The sequence below is a fragment of the Colletotrichum graminicola genome, assembly GCF_000149035.1.
Source record: "Colletotrichum graminicola M1.001 genomic scaffold supercont1.5, whole genome shotgun sequence".
Taxonomy (NCBI): domain Eukaryota; kingdom Fungi; phylum Ascomycota; class Sordariomycetes; order Glomerellales; family Glomerellaceae; genus Colletotrichum; species Colletotrichum graminicola.
The window spans coordinates 264493-284620 of record NW_007361009.1 but is presented as its reverse complement, the minus strand read 5'-3'; the positions used below and the strand labels follow the sequence as shown (position 1 = coordinate 284620).

General features: G+C 55.8%; 6 protein-coding genes across 6 annotated transcripts; 3 read left to right on the top strand and 3 right to left on the bottom strand.

Annotated features, from left to right (window-relative positions):
* Positions 1-476: 476 nt before the first annotated feature.
* On the bottom strand, positions 477-842 carry GLRG_02459 (uncharacterized protein; the record flags this gene model as incomplete). The annotated part of the gene is made up of 3 exons (XM_008092468.1): positions 477-543; positions 595-701; positions 753-842. The coding sequence occupies 3 exons, from the start codon at positions 840-842 to the stop codon at positions 477-479; spliced, it is 264 nt and encodes an 87-aa protein (XP_008090659.1).
* Positions 843-1473: 631 nt separating this feature from the next.
* Positions 1474-1722, top strand: GLRG_02458 (uncharacterized protein; the record flags this gene model as incomplete). The annotated part of the gene is made up of 1 exon (XM_008092467.1): positions 1474-1722. One exon carries the CDS (start codon positions 1474-1476, stop codon positions 1720-1722), a length of 249 nt encoding a protein of 82 aa, XP_008090658.1.
* A 959-nt stretch (positions 1723-2681) lies between these two features.
* On the bottom strand, positions 2682-4241 carry GLRG_02457 (phosphatidylinositol N-acetylglucosaminyltransferase; the record flags this gene model as incomplete). The annotated part of the gene is made up of 1 exon (XM_008092466.1): positions 2682-4241. One exon carries the CDS (start codon positions 4239-4241, stop codon positions 2682-2684), a length of 1560 nt encoding a protein of 519 aa, XP_008090657.1.
* A 5934-nt stretch (positions 4242-10175) lies between these two features.
* On the top strand, positions 10176-10934 carry GLRG_02456 (uncharacterized protein; the record flags this gene model as incomplete). Its single annotated transcript, XM_008092465.1, has 2 exons — positions 10176-10747; positions 10802-10934. 2 exons carry the CDS (start codon positions 10176-10178, stop codon positions 10932-10934), a joined length of 705 nt encoding a protein of 234 aa, XP_008090656.1.
* A 3411-nt stretch (positions 10935-14345) lies between these two features.
* On the bottom strand, positions 14346-16036 carry GLRG_02455 (fumarate hydratase; the record flags this gene model as incomplete). The annotated part of the gene is made up of 2 exons (XM_008092464.1): positions 14346-14535; positions 14601-16036. The coding sequence occupies 2 exons, from the start codon at positions 16034-16036 to the stop codon at positions 14346-14348; spliced, it is 1626 nt and encodes a 541-aa protein (XP_008090655.1).
* A 1721-nt stretch (positions 16037-17757) lies between these two features.
* GLRG_02454 (annexin ANXC4) lies at positions 17758-19955 on the top strand (the record flags this gene model as incomplete). The annotated part of the gene is made up of 2 exons (XM_008092463.1): positions 17758-19572; positions 19632-19955. 2 exons carry the CDS (start codon positions 17758-17760, stop codon positions 19953-19955), a joined length of 2139 nt encoding a protein of 712 aa, XP_008090654.1.
* Between the last annotated feature and the right edge of the window lie 173 nt (positions 19956-20128).

Sequence of the window (20128 nt, the reverse complement as noted above, 5' to 3'; positions counted from 1 at the left end):
TGCCACAGACCCTGCCGCAAAGCTGTAAGCCATGTGAAAGCTAGTAGCCCGGTCTTTGATTCCGTCGGTGCCGGCCTCGGTCCCATGGATAATCAGACCTGTTACGCAGATGATAAGATGCTCGTATTCACGAGAAAGACGACGGTAAACTACTGTATTATAATAACGGTGGCCACTGCGAGCGCTTTGGCGGGGTATCTGACCCGCTGTTGGAAGACGAGTAATAGGTCCATCGAGAGCGGCGGGTCAGGATGGATGTCATCAGATGAATCATAGGACAAATTGTTGGACGGGTAGGTGAAGCTGGTCGGGTCAGTTCCTCTTCCAGAAAAAAGGATTAGTTATCACAAGATATTTCTGAAGGTCTAAAAGTAGAACCTACGGGGTAAATTCCAGAATTCCTTAAGGGTTTAAGGGAAGCCGAAGATTTTGACACATGTGTTGGGATCGACCAGAGGTACGAGACGAACTTCGGATTACATGTGGTCTTTGTGATTCCGAATGGCCCATAGGTTCCTGAAGCGTCGTTGCTTATTGATATTTCTAGATGATGTTAGTCTGTAAACTGTTGAAAAGAGGCGAGGAGGTATAAACCTGGCAGAGATCCTCATGTTGGCGCCCGCCTTTAGGTCTTTGATGTCTTTATTGATCTGGTTCGTGGTTGCTTTCAAGTGCATCACGTTGACGTGGTTGTCATTTACCTGATTGGCTTCAGCATGGAGACTATTAGAATTAGCACAGATCCCACTTACTTGAATCTTCATGGATGCTGCTGACTTCTTGGTGGATGTTGTTGATGTCTGCATGGATCTCGTTGACCTCTTGGCGGATGCCCTCGACATCGTTACGAAGGTCAATAACATCCTTCTGGATGGTGCCATACTTGAGATCAAGGTCATGAAGGTCAGAATGAATATAGGGAATGGGAACAGGCTATCAGACGGATCATAGGACAAAGGGTCGGGCGGGTACCAGACGGATCTTTAGACGAGATGTAAGAATTGCAGATACAGCCTACCGCCAACCCGCCTTGAGCTCTCTGACCCCCTCCCCCATCGCACCTTCTCTCTCTTTCCCTTTTGATTTTCGCTCTTACCCTGTTTTTTCTTTCTGTTTTTCTTCTGGTTGTCTTTTGATTCTCCTACCCCTTAAAAACCTCAACTGGAGATTGTGTCTGGGCAGTTGAGTCCTTGGCCCACTTGGGTTTCTTCTATCTCACTATCTCACTTTCCTCCCACTTTCCATCTCACTTACCACACGACACTCATCACCAGCCGAAGACCCCAACTCCGCCGCGTCTACCGTCCCAAGATCCTGCCAAGGTAAGTCTGAATATTCGTTCTCTTCTTTTCTGGATGGCCCTTCATCTGCCATCGTAGAATACGTCGCGCAACACCTATGGGCTTTCTGTCTTTTTATTATTATTTTGGTACGAAGCTGACGAAATAGTCTTAGAGAGAGCTGAGATCAAAGATGAAGTCTGGAGCCAGTGACAGAGGCACTCGGCCTGGTGATCCTCCGAAGAACCAAGACGCCAAAGTCGGGCAAATCCTTGCAGTAGCCACCAGATCTGGATATGTCTCGGAGATATCATGCACCAACTGCGAGGATCCAAGCCACACAGACGACAACTGCACTTCCACGGAGAAGACTTGCAACTGGTGCAAGGAGGCCGGACATTCGCGAGTAACCTGTCCCAAAGCACAATGCTCAAACTGCTGAGAGCTTGGATACATGACGCGCCACTGCAAGAGACCGAAGCTCTGCCAGCAGTGCGGCAAAGAAGCCACCGCTGATCACAACAAGACCTGCTTGGGCGAGAAGATCTGCTCCGTTTGCTAGGAATGTCACACGGGCACCCCCTGCAACGTGTGAGCCCACTGCAGGAAGAAGGGCCACAAGGCGTCGGTCTGCTTCCGGAACCCCCTCTCGGGAAAGGTGGCAAAGAACAAGCCGCTCAGGTGCAACTGCTGCGGCGAACTGGGCCACAAGGCCGGCGATTGCCCCAACAGACCGGCTCGGACTTGTCACTCCTGCGGTTCAGAAGATCATGTCAACAAGGACTGCCCCACGCCCCTCTGCAAAAATTGCAAGCAGTTGGGCCACAGGATGGTTGATTGCCCATCCGTGGTTTAGAACAGGAGACTCTGGTGACGGATGGGGCGAGGGAAGCGACTGGCAGACGAGGCCGAACGTTGGTTGGTTGGTTGGTATGGACATTGGCCCATTTGGCTGGGCGTTGTCGGCTCGTGCACATAGTTCACGACACCCAGGTTTTCGTTGTTGAAATAAATTTACGAGTCGTTTGCCTCCATCTCGCTGCTGTGATTAAGAACGACTTTCGGCCATGGATGTGACACTGACGTGGTCTTGTGACTGGATCTATTGCCTTTTTGACCTGAGCATTTCGGGCAACGTACCTAGTCTTGTCCAAAGCGATTGTCAGGACTGCGATGGAATGAGGACAGGCCATCAGACGGATCGTGGGATGGGTCATGGGATGGATGGATCATAGGACGTGACACCGGGCGGACTATTAGACGAGTTACCTCGTCGCGGTCGAAGCACTAGTTTCGGGTTGTTCGTGCAGTATACTCATGGCTCTCAATTCATGTCTAAGTAACTCAACATCAGAAGGGAAAAAAAGGGGGCCATCCCCCTTCCACCCGCATCTCCCACCATCAGCCGTCCTCCCAGAGCCGCCGGCTCATGATGATGGGCCTCGCCGGGTCCCACGGCCCGTAGATCTCGTTCTTGTACTTCTGCAGGCCGATGAGCCACCAGCTGCACCCGCCCATGGCGACGGCCGAGATGAGCACGCTGACGACCATGCCGGCGACAGCGCTCTTCCACGGCCATCCGGCGGCGACGGCGGCAGGGGCGACGCCGCCGTCGTCGCCCACGATGACGCCCACGCCGGCGCCGGCGCCGAGGACGAGGAGCGCGGTCATGGCGTAGTTGTAGGCCGAGCTCCGGTGCCGGGCGTAGCGCCGGAAGACGGGGAACAGGCCGAACACCTCGATGCTGAAGAGGGTGAGGCTGAAGACCTGGCCGGTGGAGGGCAGGCGGCTCGCGAGCACGGTCGAGGCCATGAGGGCGGCGTTGGTCGACAGCGAGGCGGGGATGTTGACGCGGACGCCGCCCGAGTAGTCGAAGAAGAAGATGTTGATGGTCAGCAGCCAGAAGGACATGGCCCAGATGCTGTCGGGGGAGGTCGACTTGGTCAGGGACTTGAGGATGGGCGAGAGGCCGAGGAGCGTCGAGTAGATGAGGATGGCGCTCTTGACGGTGCTGAGGCGCTGGTTCAGCCGGCTGTTGTCGTCGCCCGGGAGGGGGAAGGAGGACCGGCGGGGAGGGGCCTGGTTCATGATTTCCTGGCTGTGGCGGCGGTAGGCGGACTGCGAGGTCGTCGATGTCGTGGAGATGAGTGAGCTCGCCGAGGCGGAGTGGGAGTGTCGCGTCGGGCGCTCGGCGGCGGCGACGGTGGCGGCGGAGGAAAGGTTCGTGAGGGAGCTGGCAGCGGTCGTTGCTGCCGAGGTGTCGTCGGCGTGCGACGGCGGGCGCCGCATGCTGCTTGTCCTCCGGCTCGGTTCCCTCCGGCCGGCGACGGTGGCGCCGCTGGTCAAGCGGCCGAGCTCCTTGCGCTCCTCGTCAGCCTCCCAGCGCTCCCACAGCAGCCAACCTAGGAAGGTTGCCAGGCTGCTGAAGGACACGACCGAGGTGGGCGGCACGCGCTGCTTCTGTATGAGAACGAAGCAGACGATGAAGATGATGACAGAGCAGACGTGCTGGACGATGACGCAGGAGTCGGCGACCAGGGGCCAGAAGTCGTAGGGCTGCAGGCGGGGGTTTCGCTGCAGGCTTTCGAGGAAGGTGTCCTGGTCGGTGTAGTTGTCGGGGTAGCTCTGCTTCACCCACATCAACTTCTTCCAGGTGCGCTTGCGGGTGCGGCGGGAACGGGAGCGATCGCCGGCGGTGCCGTGGCGGAGGTGGGCGCGGTCAGCGCGGTGGTGGTCCGGCGCGGTGGAGGCATCGAGGAAGGAAGGGATGGGTCGGCGCGGCGGCGAGGTGGCCAAGAAAGCATCTTCGGGAGCGAGGCGAGATGGGTCTTGGCGGGTGATGTTGGTGTTGCTGTTATTGGTAGTGTTGGTGCCGCCGGTGCTGGAGCCTGCCGGAACGGTAGAAGAGCGGGTAAGGGGCGGGGGGAGAGAGGCAAAGTCCGTTGGCGTCGTCGGCGACATGAGGCTGGGACTGCCGAGCACGGCGTGCGAGCGAACCAAGAGAAAGGACAAAGAGCCCGAGGCTCGGTTCAATGGCTTCGGGCGGGATGCGTATTCGATGATTGCCAATGCTAGGACCGAGCGAGAGACCCTTTCTCAGCCTCGCCGACGCGAACGGACTGTTGTCAGGGCGAAGGCGTGCAAGGCTGAAGCAGATTAGACGAGACTAGGTAGCCCATAAGCGGAGAAGACAGGCAGCTGGTCCAAGAAAAAAGAAAAAGATACGTGCACAGACGGGGAAAGGTGATTGGTGGGGGGGGGGGGGGGGGGTGACCGAGTCAGTGGGCTGCGACGGTGTGCACGGGTTCATGGATGACTCCCCATGGATCATGGACAAGGGTTCCTGGGCCAGTGGCCCGATTGGGAAACCCTTCTTTTCTTGAGCTACCATCAAATGTCGGCGGCCGAAAAGAGCGGCTTCCGGCGGCCGCTGAGCTACGCAGGAGGGAGCTGAGTCTGTAAAATCCCCAAAGCAGCTAGGCAGCTAAAGACCGCCATCGTATTCTTATTTCGCGGCGTGGTAGTGGCTTGGCCGATGGACCAGTCGGAGATCTCGTTGCCAGTATCTACTTGTATCATGCTTAACTCTCTTTTTCTTGCCTGCAGGCCCATCGATATGCGTGTGTACTATGTACAGCTTAGCTTAGCTTAGCTGCCTGCCTACGAGTCGCGACTCAGCAACACCTCGACTCCGCATGCGCACACCCCGAGGCCAATCCGCCCCGGCTTCGCAGCGACTGACGCGCAGCCCATCGTCCAAACAGTCAGAGAGGATCGTTCACTGCCCCGGATCCCTCGGTGTCATCTTCTCTGATTGGGTTGGAGAACTCAAAAGCCAGCAGCTTGCGCGTCTGCTTCTTGGCATAAGATGGAGAGACATCGATGAGTTTCTGGTTCTCGAGGCGAAACAGAAGTCCCGTATACTGCCACACCATCAATTAACTCTGTCGCGATGGTACGACCCGCGGGAACACCGTCCCACTTCCAATACCATGTAATGCTAGTTGCGAATGGCGTGCGCCCGACTCTCCAAGGGAGAAGGTCCCGAACGGAGTTCCACTCACCCCGATGGGGACCGGCTTCGCCGCATCCCGTAAACACCTTGGGCCGTTGGGATACGAAGGAGGAAATGCTAGAGAGTGGCTGACTGCAGTCCCCTTTACAGTTCTCAATTCCCACAGCTACGTGTAGAACTTTTGGGTCCTGAGATTCTTCGCCAGGTGGCTCGCAGTAGCACAAAGCTTGTTAGTCGTCCTCTGATCCATCATTGGGTAGCCCCCCCTTGGCAGCATGTGGCCCTCGATTGGTGATTGGTTCCTTTGCAAATATTGCCCCTCCTCTTGCCCTTTCCAGATGCTCTCCCCACACTGTCGATGGTTGTTTGTTCTCTGGTCTTCCCTCAAGGCAAGCTTATCCATGCTGCTCCCAATTTTTTTCTTCTTTTTCTCGGGTACCAGTAGACGGCCAGAGCGATTTGGTCGGCGGCCAGTGTCTAACCCAATCTAGAAGCACCGACACATGGAAGCTAGAAATACCATGTTTCGTCACCCTAACCCTCTAACTAACCCAGACCCTAACCCAGACCCTAACCACCCTAACCACTAACCCTACGTATCTTCTATAGATATGTAGGCTCTTGAAGATACGTAGGGTTAGTGGTTAGGGTCTTGGTTAGGGTGATAGAATATGATTATTTTATATGTGTTGGAGAAATGTTGGTAGTGCCTTCCTAAATAGGCTTAACTCACTGGCCGCCGACAAATCGCTCTGGCCGTCTACCGGTACCCTGATTTATATACGCAAAGTTTTTATTCTCCATGGCTCTTTCCGGTGCTCTTCGCGCTAGCACGACCAAGGCCGACTTGTCCAGAAGCCTAAGATCGCTGGACTAGGCCGGACAAGCGTGCAAACCGGCTTGGACGTGGCTGCTTATTTTTGGGACTTTTTAAAGGCCCAACGTGGAGCAGGAATTTCTCAGGTATTTGGAGACGGCTCAAAGAACGCACGCCCGGCGACAGGAAAGGGGCGAAGCCCACTCTCGAGTCGCTAGTGTTTCGACAGGCCGAGTGTGAATTGCCTCAACCTATGTCCGATGGACGCCAAGCCAAGCATCGCGTAGACAGCCTGCTCCTGTTGGAACCCAGGCTTCGAAATGACAGGGCGATCTGCGACAAACCGGCTCGACATTGTCTTTCTCAAACAACAAATCTCTCGGCAGGAATTGCCGGACATTTGTAGGTGGAGAGCCTGCGGGCCCAGTGATCAGTAATGGCCCATTTTCCATGGACACCTCATGATATTGTCGGTGGGTTGGTATGTTGAAACCGTTTTGACGTTCGGACAACCTCACCTTAGACGGCAAGAACAGGCGGGTTTCGCTATTTCTGCCCATGTGGGCCCCGGTTGCGATGGAACAAAACTGTCACGGGAGAGGCTCTAGGTAGTTTCCCAGGACAAATGGAGTCCAAAGGCGGCGAATCCACCGGAGAAAAATGTCCACCGCGTTTCAAACCCCCGCGATGCCTCCAAAATAGCCAACTTGCAACTGCTACGGAGTACTGCTGCTGGCATATCTCGGCTTCCTACTGCATTCATACCAAGTACCGTACGGCGATTCTAAAAAAACCCCCCGAAGCAAGGAATGCGGGCTGGCGCTTATCAGTGGGACCTTGTCGTCGATCTACCAACGCTTGCTTTGCAGTGTAACACAGTCACTTGTAAAAGCATTTAGATTTGCCCTTGACAGCGATTCGTACCTGGCAGAGGGACCGTGTTGGCCGCAGGCGTTTCGGTGCTGTTACCGTACCATAGAGGTTGAAAGAGGGAGAAAGAGAAAGAAAAAAAAAAAGAATCCATTACAAGGGCGTTTCCCGTCTCATGGGCACTCGATGATAAAAAAGAAGATTATTGCTGACATGTGCCTCCCGCTCTATTCTGTCTTGGGTGCATTCGTCCGGCGGCAACTGTGTAATTTCGTCTGTACGAGGCCTGTGGCACGGCAACGCCAAGCATCGTGCCTGAGCACGGACTGGTTGGGCAGGTCGGGGCCTACACCAAGTACGTACCTACATCGTACAACATACCAAGTGTACGCATCCTGGACCAGGCGAATCAAAAGGGATTTGGGCATCGGCTTGTCTCGACCATGTCGACATAAGCCTGAGCTGGGCCATAAGATGAAGGAGAAAAAGGCTAGCAGACCTGTGTCTGTGCGAGCCAACGTCCAATTTCGTGCTTGTAAGATGAGTGTCGGTCGGTTTTTTATTTTTATTTTTCATCGTTATACTCGATGCAGGACTTGATTGGTTCCGTCGTTGCACTGAGTGCCGGCTGCTTGCGTCCACGCATTTCTTTTTCTTTTCCGTCTGTGGTTTGCTTCCTTTTCCGTTTCCGACAAAGAATAGCCGCCGAGGGGGGATGGGGCTGGACGCGGCCGTGGTTATTCGTATCTGTGGGAGTTCCGCTCGTAAGGGTTAGTATCAATATGATTCTCCCTCATGTAAACTGTACCTAGGTACGGAGTAGTCGACGTTCCTGTCCAATTTCTCTCTCTCTCACTCTGCGGTGAGTCAGCAGCATACGCGAACCTGGCTCAGACTCACACAGGGTAAGCAGCCACCCACTTGCTTCAGCTTGCACATGTGGAAGGCAGAGAGAGGGTGGGAAATGAGGGCCCGGGTGGGTTTTGGGAAAGCTTGATTCTTTTCTGTGGTGCGCCAGGTGGGAAAGGGGAGATGTGCTGGCACGGTGCCCTGTGCTAGCCTAGGTAGGTAGGTAGCCTGGGCTCCCTCCTCCTCCTTCCTCCCTCACTCTCTCCACTGTTCCTGCCAATAAGGTAAGCGACAGCAGGAGCGCACGTGTGGAGAGGGAAAAGCACATGCACAAATCACGCAGCAAGAGAGGGCCGCCCCATTGCTTGTTTGTTCGGTTCGTCTTCTTTTTCAATTCAATTCGACGACGTCTTCCTGGCCAAAGCATGAGGATGGCAACCAAGGTCGTTAACGCTAAGGGCGGTCGATACCTTGGGCACGGTAGAACATCTGGGACACTTCCCCCCCTCAGGAACCATCTCATCTTTGAGCTTCACCTCAAGCCTGTGACGGCAAGCGTCGAGTCTTTTCCAGGCATGAGAGCCGCAGTGCCGCAGTTCTTCCGGCTCCTCTCCTGCTCGGTCGCCACCGGCTTGCGCATGGGAACCCCCATCCGTCTTCCGACTGTGACAAATGGAAACCGACATGTCGGAATGCATCTCTGTTAAGACTCCCAGAGGACCTAGGCACCTAACCAACTAACAACTTGGCAGTGTACCATGTTGGAATGCCACCGACTCTAAAAGCGCCTCTCAGTGGTTATGATTCTGCTTAGAGTTCACTAGGGCCACGAACAATGCATCCTGCTGCCCAGCTTGGCACCGATCTCCAACGTCTCGATTGATTTCGTCGTCTGTCTGGAAACAGAAAGCGGCCGCCCTTTGAGAAGTTGTTGGCGAACCCAGAGACGGCCTTCCATGTCGTGGCTCAAACCAACAATGGGGTCCGAGCATGCCAAGTCTTCAAAACTCGCAAAGACACAGCGAGGCCCGCGAGCCTTCACCAGAAACAATCATCGTTCGGTCGAGTGAATCAAATCGGCTATTCGGCAGTTTACCCTCGTTTCCATCGCAGATCCTCATGGTTTGTCATCTATCGGGCGGTGTGTCATCGCCGTCGGCCTGCTCACCTTACGCACCTATCATACTGCCTACATTGTTCATCTGCATTGTCCAATGCCTATCGCAGGGCAAGCAGCTGGCTACTATCACCTCTCAGCCAGCCTCGAAGTTTAACAAAGGATCCTCGGGCCCATGTCTATTGGTGCCTCGGGCAGATGATGCCATGTCCTTTCTTTGTCTGCACCGGTGCAAGCCCCCCCAGCTGAGGGCTGGTGGAGAAGCATGCAGGCAGAGGGAGAGGGGCCATGTTGGAATTGGAAAAGCACCGGCTGCATCGCACAGGGTGCACCGCTGTCCCATTGTGCAGGGTCCAGACCATCCCTGCGTCCAAGGCTCAGCCTAGATCCTGGTCTTGGCAGCGTCCGCTCCCCACCTCGCCCCCTCGCGCCCGCTTTAGGGGAGTAGAGCAGGGCCCCGGGGGGAGAGCTGGCTGAAGGGGGAGAGAGCGTGCACCACCGCATTGCAGAGAGGAACAGAGACACCACCGCTGCCGGGCTGGTACAAGCTATGGCGTGTCAATCCCTAAATGCGTTCGTCGACCTGGTCTTGTCTTGCTTCCCTTCTCATCGACTCTGATCATATACATAACACTCTACTGCCCATGCATGCATGCCTTGTCCCCCCTTCTCCATACTTTGCCCCTACCTAGTCATCGGATACTTCCATCCTAGCCCGAGACCCTCAACCCGGACGACTTGCAGTCCAAGACGTCTCTCTTCCTATATTACTTTCGGACCTCGCTCGCCTTGGCACGTCAGTTCCACGAACACCACCTTCTTCTCATCTCGTCTTTCCTCCCCTTCCTCCTATCAGTCGTCTCACCTCATCTGCCTCACTCTGAATAACCTAAGAACACACTAGAGCCGTTACTTGTTTTGTTTCATTCGATTGCGAGGTTTCCTGCCCACCATTACCTTGCCGACCCTCGCCGCCCGGGTTCTTTTGCCCGTCTAACTTTCTGGCCGCCTCGCCGCTGCCTCTAATAGCTCGGCTCCCCAGACTTCTTCACCCAGAATTCCTACAACCACTGCCGGACGTCTTAACCTTTGACGCGCTTTTGGATATTGCTGAAGTCCATCATTACTGAGGGACAGCATCGCGACGACATCACCTGACATCGCATAATCTCCCAACACGACGATTTACACACCACAAAAACCCATTTAGACCTCGTTACCAACAAAATGAAGCCCTCAACTTTACTCCATGCTATGGGCTTCTCACAGCTGGCCTTGGCTGTCCCCGTTCCAGCAATTATTTCGGATATGGCCTCCCATGTTCAGGACGAGGCACGTCGTCTCGCCACAGTCAATCGCGTGCCCATAAGCCACACACCACCAGTCTCTACCGTTAACGATGCCGAGGAATATGTCGGGCACAGCGTTGAATTCGAATTCGACAACCGTCCAGTGTCGCCATCTGAAAACCTGCCCCCGTCACTCGTTCTAGCCGCGCCTCGGCCACTAAAGACTACCTACCTTCAGTCACTCTCCACGAATGTGCGATCTGGAAAGGAAAGAGTGGTGGACGTGGTGGGCGACGGTACTCCCGAGACGATCGTCCCGATGACTCTCGAGGAGGGTTTGGCAAAGCTGCTGCCGTCAAGGATTCGTCTCGGCTGCTGGAGGCACATTCAGGTCCCTAAGCCTACCATGTCTATCTTTAAGGAGCATCCCGACTTCATCGTCCTCGGGGCCCTGCTCGCTCTGGTTCTTATCCTCCTGGTACTGGAGACTATTGGCACCACATTTCAAGGGTGAGTTTCACGTTCGCAATAACTCACTGAACACCATCAACTGACACTCTGCAGGGTCCGTCAACACTACGATACCAAGGGAGAGATTCGCTTGGAGGGAGACGAGAAGCCTTGCCAGTCGCCGTCATTCAGGTGTGACTCGGTGCCTTACGACGATGAGCTCGATATCGAATGTCTGAGACCATGACGGATGACGCAAGTGCAAAGGGAAAAAACGAAAAAAAAACAAAAAAAAAAAAAAACACAAGGACACAAAGTCTCACGCCATGAATTCTTAATGTGGATATTAAATATCGTGATACCATATTTTTACACCTTTAAAGCGCGGCGCTGGTCTAGGCGGGAATGAAAATAAACCTATTTCAACTAATGGGGTTTCCATGTAATATCCAGTGAGTTTCACCCTGTCAGCGTTGGCAGCTCTGGGATGTGCCATACTACACAGCGGGCAAGGAAGAGAGACGCGGGGAGAGCATCGTCGAGCTTCGGGATACACGACCTGGTGAGATGGGAGGACAGGCTACGAGTGACGGTCCGAAGCGACGAAAAGGTGTTGCTGATGCGGCAATCACCCTATGATCCCGACATTCAGGCAGCTCGCAACAGGCCGTGTCTCATTACTATCGTACAGGCGCTCCAGGAGAATGTTACAGCCAGGAGGCTCGTCAACTTTCCCAGCCTCGTAGGGCTTGCGAAAGGACTTCCATCGGAGGTAGCGGCAGGTCCCACCTGTCGACCTGCGTCTGACAGGACGGGTATGTAGTACGATGGGGATAGGGGCCGCGGGTCACGATAGGAGGGCGGTCTTGTCTGCGTCACATGTTCTTCGACGCCTTTGACCTACCCATCCACCTCGCTTCCCGTTTGGGTTATGTGTGCAGCGTCAACGGCGGTGCGAAGAATGTTCGATCCGTCATTCGCCAGCCGCCCGCGTCGGGCATGATGACGCCTTGGTCCGCCGACACGCACAAAGAAGGTCATGGATGGTGACGTTGTCCTGTTGGACTGCGGGGCCCGTCGACCAGTCGACAGGGGGGCATGGTAATCAAGCCTTTTCTTTTTTTCTGTTCTTATTCTTTTTCTTATCTTCTTCTCGGTGGTACGCGATCAACTTAGGTAAAGGAAGAGGATGGAACCCGCGGCATCGTTCAGTCCGAAACTAATTCGCTGGGTATGTTTAAACGGAACCCGGCAACACAAGTTTTCTGCCATGCTCCACAGATCATCGTGGGGGCGGAAGTCTTGTGAAATGATGCCCGCCTCCCCGCTTCTCGATGGCTTCGGTGGTGCCGTTGACCAGTGTGGACAAAACAAAAAGGACCGACGCGACCTCGCCAATGACAAATGTCGCTTCGGAGATGCTCGCTTTGGAGCCATTGCGAACTCGCGGTTGCCAAACGCCCCTCCCCCCCTCCCCCCCTCCCCATGTTTCTACTACTATAGAACAATCGATATACCCAGAAGAAGAAGACAGCAGGGGTCGCCGACCAAGGTAGGAGAGGTGGTCGTATTAACTTCCCAATCGAGGTTATCGTACCAGGCTTTGGGTATCCAAACACGGGAAGAAGAAGGCGTGCCGGGTATCGATGCCTGGTCTCGGGTCCGGATGCACGGGTATTCTGGATGGGGTGTTTGTGTTTTTTACCGGGATCTGTTATTTGTGGCCGGCAGAAACTTGCCGTGCCGGGTGGCCTCTTTGTGCGCCGGCAAGCCGTGAATGGGGGTCAAACCCCCATTGTACCCAGATGAATCGAGGGTACAGGAGTTTGAAGCTCCTTCAAAGACGATTCAGAGTAGGTCCCAGTTCCTCGTAGTAGTGTAGGAGGGTGTTGATGATGATGATAATGATGTGGTTGAGCTGGCCCGTCACACCGTGGGATTCAGGGTCTCTGTTCTACTAAGTATGTCGTACTGTTTCCATGATGGGGACTTCACGCTTGGATCTAAAGGGGCAAGACTGGGAACGAAAGGTAAAGTTATGTCAAGTCACTGAACAGGGCTTCTCCGGTAACAGTCTCCAGCTAAAAGCTGGCTCTGGAGGCCTGACTTCCGCGACCATCACCACAAATATAATGTACATCTACTTCTAACACGGCCCGCACGTTCATCGTGTCCCGTAATGCTCGGCAGAAATTGCAACCTCCGCCCTGTACATGTGTCCCTCCTCCCCTCAGCCTATACCGGGGAGCAATGCTTAGCTGCCTGCTTATGCTTGCCTTCACCTTGCACTTCAAAAGACGCGGAGATTTTCCAATGCTAGGCTTGATGACCTTGGGCCGGGGAGGCAAAGACGGAGTTCTCTATCGACATATCGCCTGTTTGTTGGAGCATATAGGGGCGCAATGTCGGGTGCTATATGGCCTAGACCATTGCAATCTTGGTCGTCGCCCCCTCTGTGGTACCGGGCCGCTAGGTGCCAACGTGTTCTTGGACCATGCCAGCGCAAATTATCTGTAGATCTTGGGTTCTTATATCTTGCCAATATAGGGGGCAAGTATCCCTTGTTTCAATCACCCGAGACGAATGTCATACACAGTGTCTCAAAGTTTTCGCGTAACATTGGGTATCTATGTTCTTGCGATATATTATGATACCCGTTCATTTGCATGACAATAGCAATAATAGGCTTAATCATTTGCCTACTCTAACCGGGGAAGAAGAAGCACACAATCAGAGTGATACGGTAGGGGAAGGATTAGGCTGATGTTTCAAACGAGCGGCTTATCGCATAACCACGATCTCACTTCAGATTATACAACCATCCAACCGACTCAATAGGCGCCACAGCGTTTATAAATCATGAACGACCAGCCCATTGGTGAGCAGCCCCTCGGTGGCGGAAGAGTCGGAGCTGCTGCGCCTGTGGGATCGGAAGAAAACGCTCTCGTCGGCCACGAACGCCAACGGACCCGAACCGGGCCGACATTGCATTTGCTGGTGAGCGTTCCGCCGTGCGTACCCATGAGCGGGGGTCGGAGCAACGTGGACGCCTACCTAGCGACTTACATAGCCTTTCCGGTCAACCAATGATATCGAAGGACAAACAAACAGGATGTTGGTGTCTCGATTCGGCAACTCGTATGGTGTCGTGAAATGCCCACACTCACCCGCCCGTTCACCTCGACCCCCTCCCCAGGAGCTTTCATCCTGGGCGGGAAACTTGGCATGCAGCCCCCTTTCTTCTACATGGTCATGCGGGAGCTATCTCCGATCGACGGGCGTGCACAGTCAACCTCCCCCCCTACAGAAAAAAAAGCAAGACGGACCTCGTCCCATATCCACTGAGACAGTCCGACGAACTGACGCACATCCAAGGCCCTCTCCCGTCCGAGAGACGGCGCCAGCATGTGGTGCGGGGTACGGATTTCCATCACATGCGAGAATGGCGGGGGTAGTTCATCGATTTGGGAACTCTCGGGCTTCATGTGATTTGTTTCTTTCATATTTTACGAGTTTCAATTCTACAAATCGGATCGCTCGAGGACCGCAATGTTTCCTTTCACAGGTAACAGGATATCGTTACGTAATTTTACAAGGCGTGGGGAGGGACTTGGGCTCAAAAGCACAGGACGTATAAACATGGCCGACAGCTGCCGATTTACAGCTTGTAAGGGCTGGGGCCGATCATGAGCTCGGGGCGGACAAGCTTGTCAAAATCCTCCTCGGAGAGAGCGTTGAGCTCGAGGGCGGACTGCTTGAGGGTGAGGCCCTTCTTGTGGGCGTTCTTGGCAACCTTGGAGGCCATGTCGTAGCCGATCTTGGGGTTGAGACAGGTGACCAGCATGAGGCTGTCAAGCGTTAGCGAACAAGATCCATGCGGGAACAGAGGGGGGGGGGAAGGGTTGGATCTTACGATTCCTTCATGATGCTGGCAATCTTCTCCTCGTTGGCCTGGAGGCCGACAACCAGGTTCTTCTCGAAGGAGCGCATGCCGTCGGAGAGGATGCGAACGCTGTGGAGAAGGTTGCGGATGACCAGAGGCTTGTAGACGTTGAGCTCGAACTGACCGTTCATGCCGCCGATGGTGGTAGCGACGTGGTTACCCATGACCTGGGCGCAGACCATGGTGAGGGCCTCGCACTGGGTGGGGTTGACCTTGCCGGGCATGATGCTGCTGCCGGGCTCGTTCTCGGGGAGGATGAGCTCGCCGAGACCACAGCGGGGACCGCTGCCGAGGTAGCGGATGTCCTGGGCGATCTTGGACAGGGAGGCGGCAACGGTGTTGAGGGAGCCGTGGGCCTGGACGATGGCGTCGTGGGCGGCAAGGGCCTCGAACTTGTTGGGGGCAGTCTTGAACTCGGTGCCGGTCATCTTGGTAACCTCCTCGGCGATGGCCTCGGCGAAGCCCTGGAAGGTGTTGATGCCGGTACCGACGGCGGTGCCACCCTGAGCGAGCAGGCGAAGGTCGGGAAGGGAGGACTCGACTCTCTTGATGCCGGCGTCGAGCTGGGCGACGTAGCCGGAGAACTCCTGGCCGAGGGTCAGGGGGGTGGCATCCTGCAAGTGGGTGCGGCCGATCTTGATAATCTGCTTGGCGTCGAACTCGTCAACCTTCTTCTGGAGGGCGTCGCGCAGGCTCTTGAGGGAGGGAATGAGCTCGTTCTCGATCTCGAGGACAGCAGCGATGTGCATGACGGTGGGGAAGGTGTCGTTGGAGGAGGCGGAGCGGTTGACGTGGTCGTTGGGGTGGACGGGCTTCTTGCTGCCCTTGACGCCGCCAAGGATCTCGATGGCGCGGTTGGAGATGACCTCGTTGGCGTTCATGTTGGACTGGGTGCCGGAGCCGGTCTGCCAGACGACGAGGGGGAAGTGGTCGAGCAACTTGCCCTCGGCGACCTCGGCGGCGGCCTGCTGGATGGCCTTTCCGATCTTCTCGTCGAGGCCGTAGCGCATGTTGACGGCGGCAGCGGCGCCCTTGAGGATACCGAAGGCCTTGACGATCGGCGGGGGCATGCGGTCCTGGGGCTGGTTGATCTTGAAGTTCTCGAGGGAACGCTCGGTCTGGGCACCCCAGTACTTGTCCGCGGGGACCTGGACCTCGCCAAAGGCGTCGCTCTCAGTGCGTGTCTCGACCATTCTCGGGGCGGTGGTGTGAATGCTTCGCTGGAGGGAGAAGGGGCTGGCGAAGTTGGATGAACGGGACATCGCGGGGTAAATAGCCGCGGGGGAAGAGGTGGCGGATCGGGTCGAGCATGTGGATAGGCTCGTCGCGCATGTCCTCGGCACAACGGTAAGCCGCGAGTTGGCCAGGCCGGAAGCGGCGCGACGAGCTGGCGCCGAACGAAGCATGTTGGGTGGTGCTGGCTTTTTTTTTTTTTGGAGAAATGGGGGAGTTGGAGAGGAAAGAAGCAGCACTTGGAACTTGGACCAAGCCAATTGAAGTGAAATGACGTCGATTGCGTATGAAAAGAAACACCTAAACGTATCGCCAGATGTACAGAAGATCTCGAGACGGGGGGAAAAAATGAAGGAAAAAGGACTTGGTTGCAGGCAGTAACAAAAGTTCCATCGACTCCGAAATGGTTCCGTTGGGAGAGCTCGAACACCTGTGGAGATTTGGATGGTCCGTGCAGCCGGCTTATCCCGATTGTGCCGATTGCACAGCAACGGCCGTTGTGATGCGGAGTATGCCGAAAGTCTCCGATTCTCCGTGACTTACCTAATCCTGATTACCTAAGGCCTCCCAGCCCCAAGTCCCATTGTGCGTTGGCCTAACGGATAATACTTGCATCACAGCAACAGCAAGAAGCAACCACCAGGCACGTCGTTTACCTTACCTAATGCACTTCGTACAGTATTCAGCCTCCAAGGCCCTTGCAGCGTCCGCAGCGTCCGCAGCGGGAGCAAGATGATAGGGCAGGCAGCCTAGCAAGGCGGGTATCCCGGCCCCGCCCCGCTGCAACATGTCATCACACAACACCGTGGCCGCCAGGGCTACTTGGGCTAAGGCAGAGAATCCCCTTCTTCGCCGCCACCGCCGCCGCCGAACCCCACGGAGACGGAGAACCTAGCGTACCTAGAGCACCGTGGACCCGCTGCTACGGACTTGCCGGCGCTCACAGCCCCTCGGCCCTCCTCCTCAGATCCACCCAGACTTCCACATGTCCCTCCCCCGCTCCCGAAGTGCCGAAGGGGTCTTGGTGCACGCCGGGGGGGGGGGCGGTGTTGGGAGGCAGGCTTGACACCGTTGAGGGCCCCAAGATTTGAGGCCATCACGGCCATTGGCCCCTCAATACAACTACACAGCCCTTAGCGCCTGACAGCCCAGAGCGGAGAAGAACGATCAGCAGATCCAAGAAGTACACCTACCTTATCGCACTGGTCTGTTAATCACAGGGAACGTCCCGGAGCCTTATTCGTCAGCAGCCCATAGCCAGCAGCCCATAGCCAGCAGCCAACGGTCCATACAACAGGCGGCGCGAGCTACTGTGGACAGCAACTCTTGACAGGGGACGATGCGAGCCTCCTTAGCTTCCTGCATGGCTGCTGTGGCTTGCTCTGGTTAGAAAGGGGTCGACGACGCTATGTAGCTGGGTGGGTTTCACTTACTTTCAGCCCACCTTGCTTCTTATGGATGGCTGGCTGCAGCCTGGCCATGCTTACACCCCATTTTCCCATATCCAGAGTCCCATCTGCAGACCCCTCTCATTTTCCAGCTTGTCTATATTTTCCTCCTCTATCCACCTCTCCTCCTAGGCTGGAGCATTAAGCTCGAGTACTTGAATCCCGCCGTGCGCTCCTCAATTGAAGTTAAGAAGCACGCGACATCCCATCTTCTCCCATCCGATAAATTGAAAGAGGAGCCCGAGCCACCCTCCAACCTGTCCACAACCCACATTCTGACGAAAGAACCCCTCACCTCCCGTTCCGCACGTTTTGTCTCAACTCGAGCTCTAACCCCCCACCCCTACCTTTGTTGGCCTCTGCTTCGAGGCTCAGTTCGCACTCAGACACCAAACACAAACAGCGACAAACCCGGCTCGAAACTCAGGAAGATCCCAACTGTTGCCATGTCTCTCCAGGTCGACGACCGCAGTCATCGCACCCGTTCGCGCTCTCCGGGCCGTCGCGAGCGCAGTCGCAGCCGTGGCCCCGCGCCTCCAGCCATGGTTGATCCCCCACGCGAGCCCACCTACGCTTACCCGGAGGACGATCTCAACGACAGATATGCCCGCGACAGAGGGGCGCAAGTTGTTACCGCCGAGCCCGGTGCCGGCAACACCATGTCGGGAGCCATCCCCTATCCGGAGGACGGCAGCGATGCAATGTTCCCCGGCACCAGGTCCCTCTACGATTACGACGACCGCCGCGGCGCATCATCCTACCGCCCGCCCTCGTCTCCTCAAGACAGCTACTACCGCAGCTCGCGCGAAACCTACCAAGACCAGCAAGCGCGCGCCTCCGACCCTCGCGACGATGACAAGTTGAAATACCTCCCCGCCAAGTACAGCAGTCACAGCCGCAACAATAGCCGATACGGCAACGAGGCCGAATACGCGCCACCCAAACCCCCTCGTCCAGACACGGGCGACCTATACCCCCCAGCCAAGCCTCCTCGCCCCGTCTCTCCCGGCGGCTACGCTTATGCTCAGCCTCAGTCTTACGAGTACGCAAAGACTGATGAGAAGGCCAGAAAGAAGGAAGAAAAGAAGAAGGCGCTAGAAGAGAATCTTGCTTATGGCTTTGACCCTCATGCATCCAAGACAGGCTTGAATCCCGAGCCCCGGTACTCCGGCCGCGTGCCGAGCCCAGGACCACAGATCTCGGCTGGCGCTCAGGCATACTACGGCAACGACCCCCGCGCCTCGTCAAACGTCTTGACCGTGGAGCCTGGAAGTCGCAAGCGTGACAAGTCGCCCCAGCCGCCGACTCATCGCATGTCAAACTTGTCTGTGAACACAGGCCACCACTCATTGAACATGAGCATGTCGTTGGCGAATGCGCCGGGATCACCGTTGTTGGAGTCGTATCACGGCACATACCAGGATATGTCACCAATGCCATCACCAATGCTGCTGGCCTCCTCGCCACATGATCTCCATACCATGGAGCCCGTCTCTCCGCTCGGCTCTGACGACGAGGGCCGGCGACGTCGGCGGGCGCGGTTCCACGATACCGAAGATGATGCTGCAAGAATTGCAAAGGCACTCCGCAGCGACAGGAAACACCCTGACACGGAGCCTCTGATTGAAATTCTGCCAGGCCTTACTCACGAACAAATCATGGATCTTCGTAAGGAGTACAAGGCGCTTGTTAAGACTGGTCCGGAGCGCAAAGGTGTCAACGTGGCCAAGCACATCCGCTCCCGCCTCAAGGATTCTGAGCCGAACCTCATGAAGGCCTGCTACGCCACTGCGCTGGGCCGGTGGGAGAGCGAGGCGTACTGGGCTAATTTTTGGTACCAAGGCGACAAGACGCGCCGGGAGCTCCTTATCGAGTCCCTCATGGGCCGCACGAACCACGAGATTCACCTCATTAAGGAAGGATTCAACGACAAGAAGTACGACAACAGCCTGACCAAGTGCATGAAGACCGAGCTGAAGGAGGACAAGTTCAAGAAGGCCGTGCTGCTGGTGCTTGAGGAGCGTAGGATGGAGGAGTACGACCCTTACGGTCGCCGCCTCGCTCTTGACTACCACCTCGTCGAAGATGACGTTGCCGATCTGCGCAAGGCCGTCAAATCGGACAAGGGCGGTGAGTCGCTCATGATCGGCATCGTCGTGCAGAGAAGCGATTCGCATCTCCGCGAGGTGCTCAAGTTGTACGAGCGTACCTACAAGTCTAACTTTGCCCGCGACGCACTCAAGAAGAGCGGCAACCTAGTGGTAAATGAAACCTCTCTTTTTGGAACCTAGGAACGCAGGTGTCTGACCTTTTCACGCAGGGAGAACTTCTGGCCCACATTCTCAACGGCGTCATTAATAAACCCGTCCGCGACGCCTTGCTCGTCCACCACGCTCTCACGGCGAGCCGCAAGGACGAACTGCGCCGCGAGCTGCTCATATCGCGCCTCGTCCGCTTCCACTGGGACCGCCACCACCTGGAAGCCATTAAGCGCGCCTACCGTGAGCGGTACGGCCGCGACATGCAGGAGGCCATCCGGGAGGCGACGAGTGGCGAGTGGGGTCTCTTTTGTAGGGAGTTGTGCATTTACCGCATGCCTAACGACGTCAAGAGCTACGAAAAGGTTTCGATGCAAATCCGATGAGAATTATGCCCGACGGAAGGAGTATATTGATTATTCGAAAAGGGGGAGGCAAGAGATCTAATGAGACCACGCGTTATGGGAGGCTGCTTGAACGAACTTTATGCTATATCCAGTGCGCCGTTGATAAAATAAGAGATGACCATCATAGATCAAGATGTCCTCCTTTTTGATAT